General features: G+C 38.3%; 1 protein-coding gene across 1 annotated transcript; it reads left to right on the forward strand.

The window, feature by feature from the left end:
• Positions 1 to 2846: 2846 nt before the first annotated feature.
• Positions 2847 to 4183, forward strand: LOC118816815 (suppressor protein SRP40-like). Its single transcript, XM_036583409.1, has 3 exons — positions 2847 to 2996; positions 3098 to 3350; positions 3732 to 4183. Exons 1-3 carry the CDS (start codon positions 2847 to 2849, stop codon positions 4181 to 4183), a joined length of 855 nt encoding a protein of 284 aa, XP_036439302.1.
• Positions 4184 to 15288: the final 11105 nt, after the last annotated feature.

The raw sequence follows: 15288 nt of genomic DNA on the forward strand, positions 1-15288 counted from the left end.
AGAAAAATGTTTGTCAGGATTACAGGAACACACTTGCACACATTGGTAATTGAATACATCATGATCACGTGATTATAACGTTTGAGTTACGAAACCACTTACTTATTATCACATGCAGATTATGTATCAGTTCGTAGACGGGTATGTCACGGTACATATACGCTATGTTGTACACAAGTAAGAACCGTGGCAAAATCGTGGTAAAACAGACAACAAACTACAATGTTTATATTTCGCCGAAGTACCCAAACTTTCCATTTCGACAAGTAGATATGATGAAAATAGGCGGAATCGCTGCAGGGGTCGCCTAACACGGTAAGGGACCGTCTGTAAAGTGCGGGTACTGCTTAAAAACGTAAAACATCCACATACATGAGCAGCTTGTTGGTGTTTTTTATAAAGACCTAAAACCTACTGAAATACAAAGATGATGTGAAAATCAATACCTGACATTAACAAGTATGCACTTTTAGCAAATTAGGCAGTCTAAAGGCGTATGCAGTGGACCTACAAATTGAACTGAGACACACTGAACAAACGTACTGCAAAATAAAATAACTTGTACTTAATTAAACAGCATAATACAAATAACATACGAGCTTTGGTTTGAGACACACCTGACAAACATGCTACAACCTTTAGTTTGGTAAAATATGCCTCGACCGAATTTTAATGAATTTTTTATAGTAATAAATTACTACTGTGACATATCCATCACTTTTAGTGCACAGAGACACACCTGATAGACATAATACTAACTTGGATTTGGCAACATAAAGTTTAATTTTACTTCCTTTTTTACTTATTTTGTTTTTTTTTATAAATAAATTACAACTGTGATGCATTCTTTTGACATATAGATCTAAAATCTTATGTAGTATACAGAGATGCGTCTCTCAAACCTTCTACATAAACTATATATATAACCAGAGGTCATACAAAAAGGGACTGATGAAACATCATGAAACAGAGAACCATAAAAACCTTCAAAAATACATCAAAATCTCATTGACTACCAATCCTTTAAACTGCAGCGCAAGACTACATTTCACTTACATTATTATTTTCACTTACATTATTATTTTCACACTTTGTTTTTTTAATGTAAAAACTCTAAGGCACAAAACTGTACAGCCAAATTAACAATTAAAATTTTGTAGCTATCTTATTGTAGTTTCCTAATGAATATTCCTAGCATACTTTAATATTATTGCAACTACAACTGACATTTTTTATTCACCCAGATTTATTGCAAATTTATTCCAGATTTATTTTGAATAATAGATAAAAATGGCCTTATTATATAGAAATAACAATTGCTTGCCTGTAGTGTTATTCTACTAGTACTTTGAATTCTACTTCAAATGGAGGCGTCACGTGACAATCACCAATCACTTCGTTTACAGCTTTCATCGATAGAGAAACAAACTGAACTGTGGCTAGATGTAATCTTCATTTTCATACTGGTAAGTCTGATTCAACAAATAAATAAGTGTATGTACTAGGGCTATCAAAGTTAACGCATCAATTTATCGCTAACATGATAAAGTTAGATAATGTCACAAGAGCTCCATGTAAAACTCAACACACTCGAGATCCTCCACCGTACCGATAATTCACGAGCTGTATGGACGAGAGCAAGAGGCTACAATCACGGAGGTGAACCATAATGATGTATACACTCATTCATAATGGAAAGAACTCTGTGAAGTTCGTGAGTTTCATGTTCAGGTTTGTGTGAACCCGTTCACACATTAGAATAATGTTAATGTATTATTTAAAGTGATAAATTAATGTGATTAAAAAAATCTTTGTTTTGGGTAAGATTTTGGCCAATAACACAAATTGTGATTAATCATTATTTGCTTCAAAAGAAAAATGTAATTAATCATGAAAATTCCCTATACATACACATATTACATATTATAACTGCTAAAAATTTAGATGTTTCTGTCAAGTTCATGTCAAAATATTATAGGAACACATAATGAAACGTATTATTAAATGTTTAATTTCTAAAACTATGAATTAAAATGCTACTGGTTTTGTTACCTATTAACTGCTGAATATTTAAAAATCAGTAGTGTGTTTTTGCTGTGATACATAATTGCATTGTTTATATTTTCGCAAAGTAAAACTGCTAACTTAACGTAACTTTAAACTGGGAATTACACTCAAAAATGTATTATGTATTATATTGTTTAATTGTGTTTTGTTACACATTTAACAGACAATGACAAAATATAGGAGAGGAAAGAGAACTTCAAAGAAGGCCCTATGGGACATAGCTGGAGGACTAGATGTTGTAGTTAGAGAATTTGTAAAACTGAATGTAATAGGAGCAGACATAACACATGGCTCAAAGATTTGGTCAGCACTCTCTATGGCAATCTTTGGAGAAGATACAAAGAAAAACAACACTGGTTATGGGTTATATGGAATCATAACCGTAAGGGACTGAGGAGCACAGTGAAGGCAATAAATGAGTACAAAGATAATGATGCAATAAGTACTATGGAGGATGAGCCAGATGACGCCACTAAAACAGAAACAGTTCCTCTAAAGAGTGAGGAGAGACATGTTCCTGTAACAGAGACAGAGAGCGTGATATTAGAGAGTAAGGAGAGAGATCCGGCTGCAATAAGTAGTGTAATGTGTCATTATGAAGCAGAAGACCATGCAGGAAGAGAAGGACTGTTGTCAGAGAGTGAGTCAGGGAACCAATCTGTAAAAAACATATGGTGAAAGACAGCGCTCAAAAAGAGAGATTATCTTTAGAGAGTAAAGTGGAAATCAGTGCTGCAGAAGAAAGATTGTTAACTGTATGTGAGGTGGAACACGAAGCAATGGAGAAACTTTCATCAGAGAGTGAGGTGGAAGACAGTGGAGCATTAGAGAAATCAGAGAGTGAGGTGGAAGACAGTGGAGCAGTGGAGAAACTTTCATCAGAGAGTGAGGTGGAAGACAGTGGAGCATTAGAGAAATCAGAGAGTGAGGTGGAAGACAGTGGAGCAGTGGAGAAACTTTAATCAGAGAGTGAGGTGGATGACAGTGGAGCAGTGGAGAAACTTTCATCAGAGTGTGAGGTGGATGACAGTGGAGCGTTAGAGAAATCAGTGATGTGGAAGACAGTGGAGCAGTGGAGAAATCAGAGAGTGAGGTGGAAGACAGTGAAGCAGTGGAGAAATCAGAGAGCGATGTGGAAGACAGTGGAGCAGTGAAGAAATCAGAGAGTGAGGTGGATGACAGTGAAGCAGCGGAGAAATCAGAGAGTGATGTGGAAGACAGTGAAGCAGTGGAGAAATCAGAGAGTGATGTGGAAGACAGTGGAGCAGTGAAGAGAACAGAGAGTGAGGTGGAAGACAGTTAAGAAGTGGAGAAAACAGAGTGATGTGGAAGACAGTGGAGCAGTGAAGAAATCAGAGAGTGAGGTGGAAGACAGTGAAGCCGTGGAGAAATCAGAGAGTGATGTGAAAGACAGTGGAGCAGTGAAGAGAACAGAGTGAGGTGGAAGACAGTGAAGCAGTGGAGAAAACAGAGTGATGTGGAAGACAGTGGAGCGGTGAAGAAATCAGAGAGTGATGTGGAAGACAGTGGAGCAGTGGAGAAACTTTCATCAGAGAGTGATGTGGAAGATAGTGAAGCAGTGGAGAAACTTTCATCAAAGAGTGAAATGGAAGACAGTGGAGCAGTGGAGAAATAAGAGAGTGATGTGGAAGACAGTGAAGCAGTGGAGAAATCAGAGAGTGATGTGGAAGACAGTGAAGCAGTGGAGAAATCAGAGAGCGATGTGGAAGACAGTGGATCAGCGGAGAAATCAGAGAGTGATGTGGAAGACAGTGAAGCAGTGGAGAAATCAGAGAGTGAGGTGGAAGACAGTGAAGCAGTGGAGAAATCAGAGAGTGATGTGGAAGACAGTGGAGCAGTGGAGAAATCAGAGAGTGATGTGGAAGACAGTGGATCAGCGAAGAAATCAGAGAGTGATGTGGAAGACAGTGAAGCAGTGGAGAAATCAGAGAGTGATGTGGAAGACAGTGAAGCAGTGGAGAAATCAGAGAGTGATGTGGAAGACAGTGAAGCAGTGGAGAAATCAGAGAGCGATGTGGAAAACAGTGGAGCAGTGGAGAAATCAGAGAGTGAGGTGGAAGATCACAAAAGATGGATGCAAAAGCAGCAAAGGTAAAGATGGGAAAATGGAGAACTGTATCTGTTGTGCCTAAGCAGTTCACAATTACAATTGACCACCGAATATGGGAAAAAATTGCACCCTTACCAGGTTCATCAAAACTCCAGAAGCCATGAAGCAATTACCTCTGCAACAGGTTCAAACAAAAAAATCCTTGCTGTATACTGGTTTTTCGATATCACCATGTGAAAATTAAACATAGCAGAAAAGGCATTCACCATACTTGCATATGAAGGCAGTTTGCACTTTTCTCTCTTGCAAAGCCATATACATTTTTCAAATGGAAAGCAAACCAGAACATAAAACTGATGTTGCAATAACGGTACATCGTTATGGGCAGATTACCCATTTGAAATCAGAAAAAAAATTCAGGCCAGCTACCAACATAAGATGGGGAAAAATTGCAAAGTCTATTGGTAAGGGAGTAAGTCAGGTGTACTATGAAAGACTAAGTGCCACGCCTGTAGCAGAAATCCTAGCAGGTAGCATTACCAAAAGTCTGAATAGGAACATCCTGAAAGTAATTTCTTCTGAGCTCCAGAAAAGCACAAGAATTCATGACAATGTGCTAATGGAAGTTTATCTCACACAAACCGTCATGAGGGAATGTGATACACAATTTCATCATTTTCCAGGGTATATACAGCAATTTCAGGTGGACCTATTTGGTGCACATATGTACACAGAAATGGGATTGGGATACTAGTACAGCATAGAAGAACACACCAGTTACCCTGTATCTGAATGCATCTGGAGGTGTTGTTTCAAAACTACCTAACCAGACAAAACGTATGCTGTATTATTCCCTTACTCTAGCAAGTCAAGGTCAAAATACACCACCACTCCCTGTTTGTGAATTGTTGACAAATGAACACTCAGTTCCACCAATTACATTTTTGCTGTTGCAGTTCCTTTTAAAACTCTCCAAATTCACAAAGCTGAAAGTCTATCAAATTGAAACTGACTACAGCTGGGCTTTGATGCAGTGTGCGCTCCTAGGATTTAATAAAGAATCCATACATGCATACTTGGACAGGTCCTATGCTGTTTGTCAGAGGACAAAGACCTGGGTGGAAATTAAGAGATTCACGGTGCTGCACCTCTGCTCTGCTCATATAATCAAGGCTGTGTTCCAAGCCATAAGCAGACAGACTACAGATAAAGGCCTGAAGGACTTTTCCACATTTGTATTTGCAAGAATGCAAAACACCAGCTTGCTGGAAGAAGTCTCTGCCATCTTCAAGTCCTTTTGTACAGTACTACTTGCCAAGAGCCACAGTGACACTGTACAAGCATGTATTGTCATGCTTGAAAGCCTAATAGCCACTGACAAAATGCCAGACTTTGATAAAATATCAGTCAGTGGGGTGCCGACCTTATCAGACCAGCAGACCGATATATGCTATCTAGGTAGTTTAGTCTGAACATTAATGAAGATTGTTGTCTTAGACTGTAAACTGTAACTGCTGCCAAAAGAGAGTATATTTCGGTTAACAGTCTTAAGATGGTAAACTGTAACTGCTGATTTTCTCCTCCATTTTCGAATTCTGCGTTCCAGATAAATACAGCCAAATGGTTACACCTTTCAGAGAAGCATTAGATATATTGAAATGGTCACTGCTCTTAGAGCAGCATTAGATACACTGAAATGGTCACTACTCTCAGAGCAGCATTAGAAACACTGAAATCATCACTACTCTCAGAGCAGCATTAGATACACTGAAATGGTTACTACTTTCAGAGCAGCATTAGGTACAGAAGAGTGGTCACTAATCTCAGCAGCGTTAAATACAGTTAAGTGGTCAGTACTCTCAGAGCAGCATTAGGTACAGAAGAGTGGTCACTAATCTCAGCAGCATTAAGTACAGTTAAGTGGTCTCTACTCTCAGAGCAGGATCACATAGTTGAATGGTCACTACTCTCAGAGCAGCATTAGATACAGAGAAGTGGTCACTACTCTCAGAGCAGCATTGAATGCAATGAAGTAGTCTCTACTCTCAGAGCAGCATTGGATGCAGAGAAATGGTCACTACTCTCAGAGCAGCATTAGATACACTGAAATGGTCTGTACTCTCAGAGCAGCATTAGATACACTGAAATGGTTACTACTTTCAGAGCGGCATTAGGTACAGAAGAGTGGTCACTAATCTCAGCAGCATTAAATACAGTTAAGTGGTCAGTACTCTCAGAGCAGCATTAGGTACAGAAGAGTGGTCACTAATGTCAGCAGCATTAAATACAGTGAAGAGGTCAGTACTCTCAGAGCAGGATCACATAGTTGAATGGTCACTACTCTCAGAGCAGCATTAGATACAGTAAGCTGGTCACTACTCTCAGAGCAGCATTGAATGCAATGAAGTGGTCTCTGATCTCAGAGCTCCCTTAGATACAGAGAAATGGTCACCACTCTCAGAGCAGCATTAGATACACTGAAATGGTCACCACTCTCAGAGCAGCATTAGATACACTGAAATGTTCACTACTTTCAGAGCAGCATTAGGTACTGAAGAGTGGTCACTAATCTAAGCAGCATTAAATACAGTGAAGTGTTCAGTACTCTCAGAGCAGGATCACATAGTTGACTGGTCACTACTCTCAGAGCAGCATTGGATGCAGAGAAGTGGTCACTACTCTCAGAGGAGCATTAGATACAGCAAAGTTGTTACTACTCTCAGAGCAGCATTAGATGCAGAGAAATGGTCACTACTCTCAGAGCAGCATTAGATACACTGAAATGGTTACTACTTTCAGAGCAGCATTAAATACAGTTAAGTGGTCACTAATCTCAGCAGCATTAAATACAGTGAAGTGGTCAGTACTCTCAGAGCAGCATTAGGCACAGAAGAATGGTCACTAATGTCAGCAGTATTAAATACAGTGGAGTGGTCAGTACTCTCAGAGCAGGATCACATAGTTGACAGGTCACTAATCTCAGAGCAGCATTAGATACAGAGAAATGGTCACTACTCTCAGAGGAGCATTAGATACAGTAAACTGGTCACTGCTCTCAGAGCAGCATTAGATACAGTTAAGTGGTCACTATTCTCAGAGCAGCATTAGATACAGTAAACTGGTCACCACTCTCAGAGCAACATTGAATGCAATGAAGTGGTCTGTACTCTCAGAGCAGCCTTAGATACAGTGAAGTTGTTACTACTCTCAGAGCAACATTAGATGCAGAGAAATGGTCACTACTCTCAGAGAGGCATTGAATGCAGTTAAGTGGTCACTACTCTCAGAGCAGCATCAAATATAGTGAACTGGTCACTAATCTCATAGCAACATACAGTATGTACACTCACCTTGTTTCTACACTCACTGTCCATTTTATCAGCTCTACTGACCATATAGGTGCACTCTGTAGTTCTACAAGGAAGAGTATTAAATGAAGTGCCAAGGAGTGTAAATATAGTGAACTAGTCACTCTTCCCAGCAGAATTAGATGGCAAAAGAGCATTTGAGAAAACTGATATAAAAAGATGTTTATCTGGGAAGAAATTGTTTGATTGTTCAGAGAAATGACTAACATAACTGTAAGTACAAATAAACTATCTTTCTGGTGTATTAATTTCCAATGCTTTCCTTAAGAAAGTCCAGTGTTTACAGTAACCATCCAGTAACTAGTTTATCTAGTCATTCCTTCATTAAAGGGTCCAATGCATGAAAAACTGAATTTTACTCACTGGTTTTAAAAAAGTTTTATGTAATATATAAACACTGTCTAAATTTCAAATCGCACCAGTGCTCAATCCATACAGCCAATACAGTCAATACAATTAAGTAAACTAATTTGTAATCCAGGTAATTCCAAAGGGTTGACTTTTCTTGCTGTATATGGAACTGTATATGGAAACTAAAAGGCAAAAGCTGCCCATTTTCAATTAATTGTTTGGTTACAACATCTAACTCATTTACATATATCCACCTATTTAAATATTCTGAAGTTCAGCATGGGCTGCTTTTTTGAATAAGAACTGAGGTTATTTAAATACATCAATCTTAAAGCCACAGTAAGTAGAAAATGGTCATGTAAAATAAATTATTGTTTTTGATGTGTAAAACCACACAAACGTTATATATGGATCTCAGCGGGAGAAATACAAGAATAAGATATGATATGGGTCTTTTAAACAAAATCAGGTGTGGAATTGAACAAATTCATGATTATAAATAAAATCAGGTGTGGAATTGAACATATTCACGATTATAAATAAAATCAGGTGTGGAATTGAACAAATTCATGCAATGGCTGGAGTGCGCAGATTAGTCAAAACCCAGACCGTTGTTTTTCTAGCTGTATTCCTATGTTGATTAGGAAAAATACATAGAGACTAACACAGGTTTGGTTCCTGACTTCTTGCTGCACACCTGATATATTTTAATGAAGGATAGATTAAATTAACCACATATTGGATGGTAACTGTAAATACAGCACTTCCTTGAGGAGAGCTTTGAAAATGGTTAAGGTTAACCTCACATACAAAAAATGTTTTTAATTTGTGTTTATACAAATTACTATAGTATAGTAATGTTTCAAACAAATGTTTACTTCCCCAGTAAATAATTTTGAATGTCATTTTTTTCAGGTGACCTAAGATTTCTGCACAGTATTGTATGTGGATTTAATTTAGTCTTTAAAGTAAGTTGGTTCTCAAATTATTACTATAAATAATCATAAGTATTTAAATAACATAAGTAATTATTCCTCATCATTCATTTTTGTCAGAATTAAGTTTACGTTAAAATATGTTTATTTTACCCTTAAAATGTTTATTTTTACAGATGGAAGAGTTTTGGGTGAAATCCATCGAACAGTCCTTACGAAAAGACAGAGATGGGCGCGTTGAACGTCAGATTCATGTCTTGAAGGGCAAAACTCCTGAAGATTTCATGAAAACATATGTTGATGTACTGCATCTCCAGGGCAGAGGCTACTTTGTTTCCCGGAAGTCCAGATCACCAAATCTTGTTCAGTGGAGATGCGAGCGTGGAAACAAAGCGTCTGGAGCTTCAAGTGGCAATCCTGAGAAAACAAGAGCCAATTCTTGTCCTGCTTATGTTTCGTTTCAGTTTGTCACAGATAACAGTGTTTCTGGATGCATAGTAAGGTTAATGTCTGAGCACAGTGGACATGACATTTCAAATTCACAGGAAGATGGAGTGAATCGTGTGGATGAAGATTTACTGGATTACATACATGAGTGTCTCTCACAGGGACTTTCAAATTCAGAGATACTGTTAAAAACTGTGAAGTGGTCTCGTACATATGGCAAAAATGACCTCCGTGACAGAAGATATTTTCTCACTCAAAAGGACATTGCTGGAATCCGTGCTGGTTTCAATGCTAGACAGAGGTTTGACAGAAATGACAGTGTGTCAGTGGACAGATTAATAAAAGCGGATCTACAGGACAGCATACTCTATTACCAGCCTTTATCCCACAAGGAACACCAGCCGCTGATCATTGTGTTTAGTTCTCCATGGCAGCAGGAGCAGTGCAAACAGTTTGGATCATCAATGATTTTTGTTGATGCTACATACAAAGGCGTCACTCAGTATGGCTTTGCGTTCTATGCAGTGCTTGTGAAAAACTCAGAGGGTAGAGGAGTGCCAGTTGCCTTTTTTGTTATGAGTGAAGAATCCACAAGCAACATTGAAATATGTCTGAGGAAGCTCCAAGAGGCAGCTAACCGTTTCACTCCAAGGTACATTTAATCTCTGCATAACCACTAAAATATTACACCTGTATAAGGTAACATTTTCATCACTGTCCAAAGAAAAACAATTATCTGCAAAGTAGAAGACAAAAACATTCTTTAATTTCAATGTAAGTTATTGTAAAGATGTTTGATTCCAAGCAATTTTGGACAATTTCTATTGGTCCAATCATCTAGAAAATTTCACACAATGTAAAGGGCAGCTCCTGTGCTCAGGTTATGTAGAATTTGGAAATACTACTGTAGGGCAGCATTAATAAGGCTACTTAAGTCTTTTATGGCAACTAATATAAACCTACATAGCCATATATAAAGGCTTATTCCAGCAAGTGTCATTGTCATAAAGGCTGCATATATTAATTTTGATGTCAGCATTTTTATAACAGCTGATGCTTCCTGGAATAAGCCTTTATATATATCTATTGAAGTTTGTCAGCTGTTGTGAAAAGTGTATGTTGGTGTTGCCTTGTGTTACCCAAAATTTTATTCTCCCATGTCATGCAGATGTGTTATGGTGGACAAAGATATCAAAGAAATCAACGCAATCAAGGCTGTGTTTCCTCATTCAGCTGTGCTATTATGCTGGTTCCATGTGCTTCAGGTAAACTTAATTAAATATAAGTTTGATTTAATATAATTTGTGATTCATTTTGGAAAAATTAAGTGTTTAATAAAAAAATGTAATTTATCAAAATACAGAATGTGGTATTAATGGTAATATGCAGTTAACACATAGAAACATATATAACATATATAGAAAATATGTTTTAGTAGCTCACAATGGGGTGAAAGAGTTTGTTGTATTTTGGTACTTGAGGAGGGTTATGGGTCAAGGTTCAGTGGGTACATATGATAAAATGCGTTTTTATGATTTCATGTTGTTGCAGGCTGTACACCGGTGGCTCATTAGGCGTGATGGAGGTCACTTGAACACGTCAGCTAGATACATGGTCATTAAAGGCATGGTGTCCTTGAAGCAATGCATGAGTATAAGTGATATATAGTTAATAAAGAATATGTATAAATACTAAGTCTAGCCCTGCTGATGTTGACCAGATCCTTCACGCTCTTGAATATTTTGATTATATATCTACAGGCAGAAGAGTTCAAGAAACTGTCAGAGGACCTGCTTGCAGGAATTGAAGCAGAAACACAAAGCACTTAAGTCAGCGAATACCTTCAAAACAATTGGCTGACAAATGCAGAAATGTGGTCAAATTTTGGTCACTCATTTTACCACCACCAAAGTGAAATGAACAATGTGGTCGAGAGGTAAAATTATTTCAATTAGCCTTGCATACTTGCATTAGACATTATAAATGTAATTAATATTTGTACACTGATTTTTCTTTTAATTTTTTTCTGTGCAGGGATGTAAGATTTTTCCTAGGACTGAAGTATGTATCTATAACAAAGTGGAAACGATTGTGAACAACAGCAACTCAGCCACGAAGTGGTCAGCCACGTAAAATGACAGAGCGGGGTCAGCGGATGCTGGGGCGCATAGCGCGCAGAGGTCAGCAACTTTCTGCAGAGTCAATAGCTACAGACCTCCAAAATTCATGTGGCCTTCAGATTAGCTCAAGAACAGCGTAGAGAGCTTCATGGAATGGGTTTCCATGGCCGAGCAGCTGCATTCAAGCCTTACATCGCCAAGCGCAATGCAAAGCGTCGAATGCAGTGGTGTAAAGCGCCGCCACTGGACTCTAGAGCAGTGGAGACGTGTTCTCTGGAGTGACAAATCATGCTTCTCCGTCTGGCAATCCAATGGACGAGTCTGGGTTTGACGTTTGCTAGGAGAACGGTACTTGTCTGACTGCATTGTGCCAAGTGTAAAGTTTGGTGGAGGGGGTACTATGGTGTGGGGTTGTTTTTCAGGAGTTGGGCTCGGCCCCTTAGTTCCAGTGAAAGGAACTCTTAATGCTTCAGCAGACCAAGAGATTTTGGACAATTTCATGCTCCCAACTTTGTGGGAACAGTTTGGGGATGGCCCCTTCCTGTTCCAACATGACTGCGCACCAGTGCACAAAGCAAGGTCCATAAAGACATGGATGAGTGAGTTCGGTGTGGAAGAACTTGACTGGCCTGCACAGAGTTCTGACCTCAACCCGACAGGACACCTTTGGGATGAATTAGATCGGAGACTGCAAGCCAGGCCTTCTCATCCAACATCAGTGTCTGACCTCACAAATGCGCTTCTGGAAGAATGGTCAAAAATTCCCATAAACACACTCCTAAACCTTGTGGAAAGCCTTCCCAGAAGAGTTGAAGCTGTTATAGCTGCAAAGGGTGGGCCGACATCATATTAAACCCTATGGTTTTAGAATGGGAATGGGATGTCACTCAAGTTCATATGCATGTGAAGGCAGACGAGCGAATAGTTTTGGCAATATAGTGTAATATGGGGATATATCTATATATAAAATTTTAAATCTAGTCTATAAGTTTGTTTCTCAATGAGATTGTAGTGAATGATATAAAATTATTCAACTTGGTTTTTATACAACTATTTTAGGTAATTACATCTATTAAAATGTCTATTCCATTGAAGGTTTTTTTTGCATGTTTCACAAGAATAGGCACAACAAATCTCAATATAAAAAAAAACAAAAAAAAATTTTTTTTACAATAGCTCGGAAACAAGTTTAAGCCTTTGGTGTTTTTATCAAACAGGCATTTGGGAGATCTTCAGGCTGCTGGCAGAGTAATTCCAAACTCTCTTCAGGATGTGTCCAAAGCTGCACAGAGGATGAAATCCAATGGACTTGGCCAAAGTGCAACCTACAACTCTGAAGGCCATATCAGTATTCCCTCAGAGACAATTCCTGGTCATATGTATTCTGTTAACTTGGTTTACATGACATGTGAATGTAAATATGCTTCCAGAGGTAATGTGTGTAAACATTTAGAGTTTGCAAAGATGATTTTAGCTGAAAATGGAACAGAGATCGAGGACATATGCCAATGGGTAGCAGATGAACTCTGGGCTGCCCAAGATTAGTGTGCATAATAACTCTGTTATAGTGGACAGTGGTACTCAGCTGGGCATTGTTAATATGGAGACAGAAAAATGCTCTTGCCTGACAAATAGCTTGGGAGAGATGCGTGTGTGTCTGAAGGTGTTCTGGAACGTAACACAAAACTCTCAGGATGAAGAGTCAAATTCACCTGAGCAATTGGGACCAAATAATTACACAAATTCAGTGGCAATTCAGGCACACACCCTACAACAGCATCCATCAGTGGTGTATAAAGAAACTGGTTACTGATTTAAGCATATGGTGTAACGGCACAGACTATAGGCCATCACTTGAAATGTTTTCAGCTGTTAAGCATGCTCATCACATAATATTTGGGAAATACACTACAGTTTGCAGGAAAAGAAAAATTGAGAGACTCCATCATTACCGCAAATCTATTGAGTTGTCTAGAAAGAGAGCTTTGAATGTGCATAACTACCATCTTGCAAAGTCTGGTAAGAGTCTTCTTTACACCTGCCGTCCAGACTCGACCTTCAAAAAGAAACGAGCAAAGCCTCCCAGCAGCCGTGCAAAGTCAATGAGAGATGTCTATACAAAAGAGAGAGACTACTAACTAGCATTAATTGCTTATGGCAAATTATTTAATTGTGATATGTAAATATCTTCCTAGTATAAAATTTCAGTATGAAATGACAAGAAGTTGTGTTTTGTAATTGATTGAGAGAAGGGGGAATAATGACTTCCAAGTGTGCTGCTCTTGTAAACATTTTAATTTTCAAAATAGGAACACAGTACACTGCCTTTGTTGTTGTTTATATTTATATAACAAACTCCTCTGGTTATTTCTGGAACAAAACTAATGCAAGAAAAAAGTAAAATGTAAAATGACAAATGTAAAATGAAAATGAATTAAAGAACTATTGAGCAGAAATGCCTTTGTTAGAGTCATTCTGAATGTCTGAATGGTACATCCTTGGAACTGCATGTCCTTATACACGTATAACCAACTTACACACTTATAACCATTCAGAGCACATTAGCTTTCCAGTTGTTCTGTGAGCTGCTGTATTACGTGTCTCAAGTATGCCTCCACGATCTGGACAGTGACCTCAAATGTCTTTGGACCCAGTCCATGAGTCACTATGTCATACCTACTCATAAATGGAGCTAAGGCCTTTTTAGTTTGTCCCAAGAACTCCCTGTATGGGGAAAAGTAGAACAATATATTAAAACCATGAGTAGAGCTGGTAATAGCGCAAAAATGTAATATCACAATACTTCAAAAAGTTTACATGATATGTCTTTGCTGAAACAGACATAGTACCATGTTTTAAAACATTAAAAACTATGAATACATTGATTTGTTTACAACATTTCACACACTGTGCTGCACTTAATTCAAATTAACAGGACCGATTCTGCTCTCTGTGTAATAAAGCATTGGACATGCTCCCATAACATTATGACCTCTTTGTTTCTACGCTCATTGTCCAATTTATCAGCTCCACTTACTATATAGGTGCACTTTGTAGTTCTACAGTTACAGGCTGTAGTTTCCAGCAGCACTGCTGTGTCTGATCCACTCAGACCAGCGCAACACACACTAACACACCACCACCACATCAGTGTTACTGCAGTGCTGAGAATGATCCACCACCCAAATAGTACCTGCTCTGTGGGGGTCCATAGGGGTCCTGACCACTGAAGAACAGGGTAAAAGGGGGCTAACAAAGTATGCAGAGAAACAGATGGACTACAGTCTGTAATTGTAGAACTACAAAGTGCACCTATACAGTAAGTGGAGCTGATAAAATGGACAAGGTCATAATGTTATGCCTGATCGCTGTATATATTCTATATGCCCATAAAAACAATGATGTAATCATCATAATGATTAATACTCGTGTTACCAACCCTAACCATGAGTAAGGAAAAGAGTGCCCATTCACAGTTTGTTTCTGTGAACTGACACAGTAGGCACTAAAAATAAGTTTAACTTATTTAACTTTCAAATGTACAGTGCTGTGAAAAAGTAATTGCCCCATCCTGATTTCCCCCACATTTGTCACACAACAGTTTAGGATCCTCATACAAAATGCAATATAAATCTCAAGTTTGTCATTTCAATTACTGAAGGAAGAGAGTTTTGCAACACCTATCATTTGTTTAAAAACTTTAAGTGGTTGATTACTTTTTCCCCCCACACAGGGTCAGATAATGTTACCACTTTTTTGTTCAATAAGTGAAATGACCAGTTGATCAGACTGAATTTTGTGTTTAGTTAGGTTGCTTTTGTCTTATTAAATTGTTCGAGGAGCTGAAGCACAATTATACACATAAAAATAAATTGCACATAAATAGTAGAAATCATGAGGGGGCAAATGTATCATACAAACAGTGTCCA

The sequence above is a fragment of the Colossoma macropomum genome, unplaced genomic scaffold (genome assembly GCF_904425465.1).
Source record: "Colossoma macropomum unplaced genomic scaffold, Colossoma_macropomum, whole genome shotgun sequence".
Taxonomy (NCBI): domain Eukaryota; kingdom Metazoa; phylum Chordata; class Actinopteri; order Characiformes; family Serrasalmidae; genus Colossoma; species Colossoma macropomum.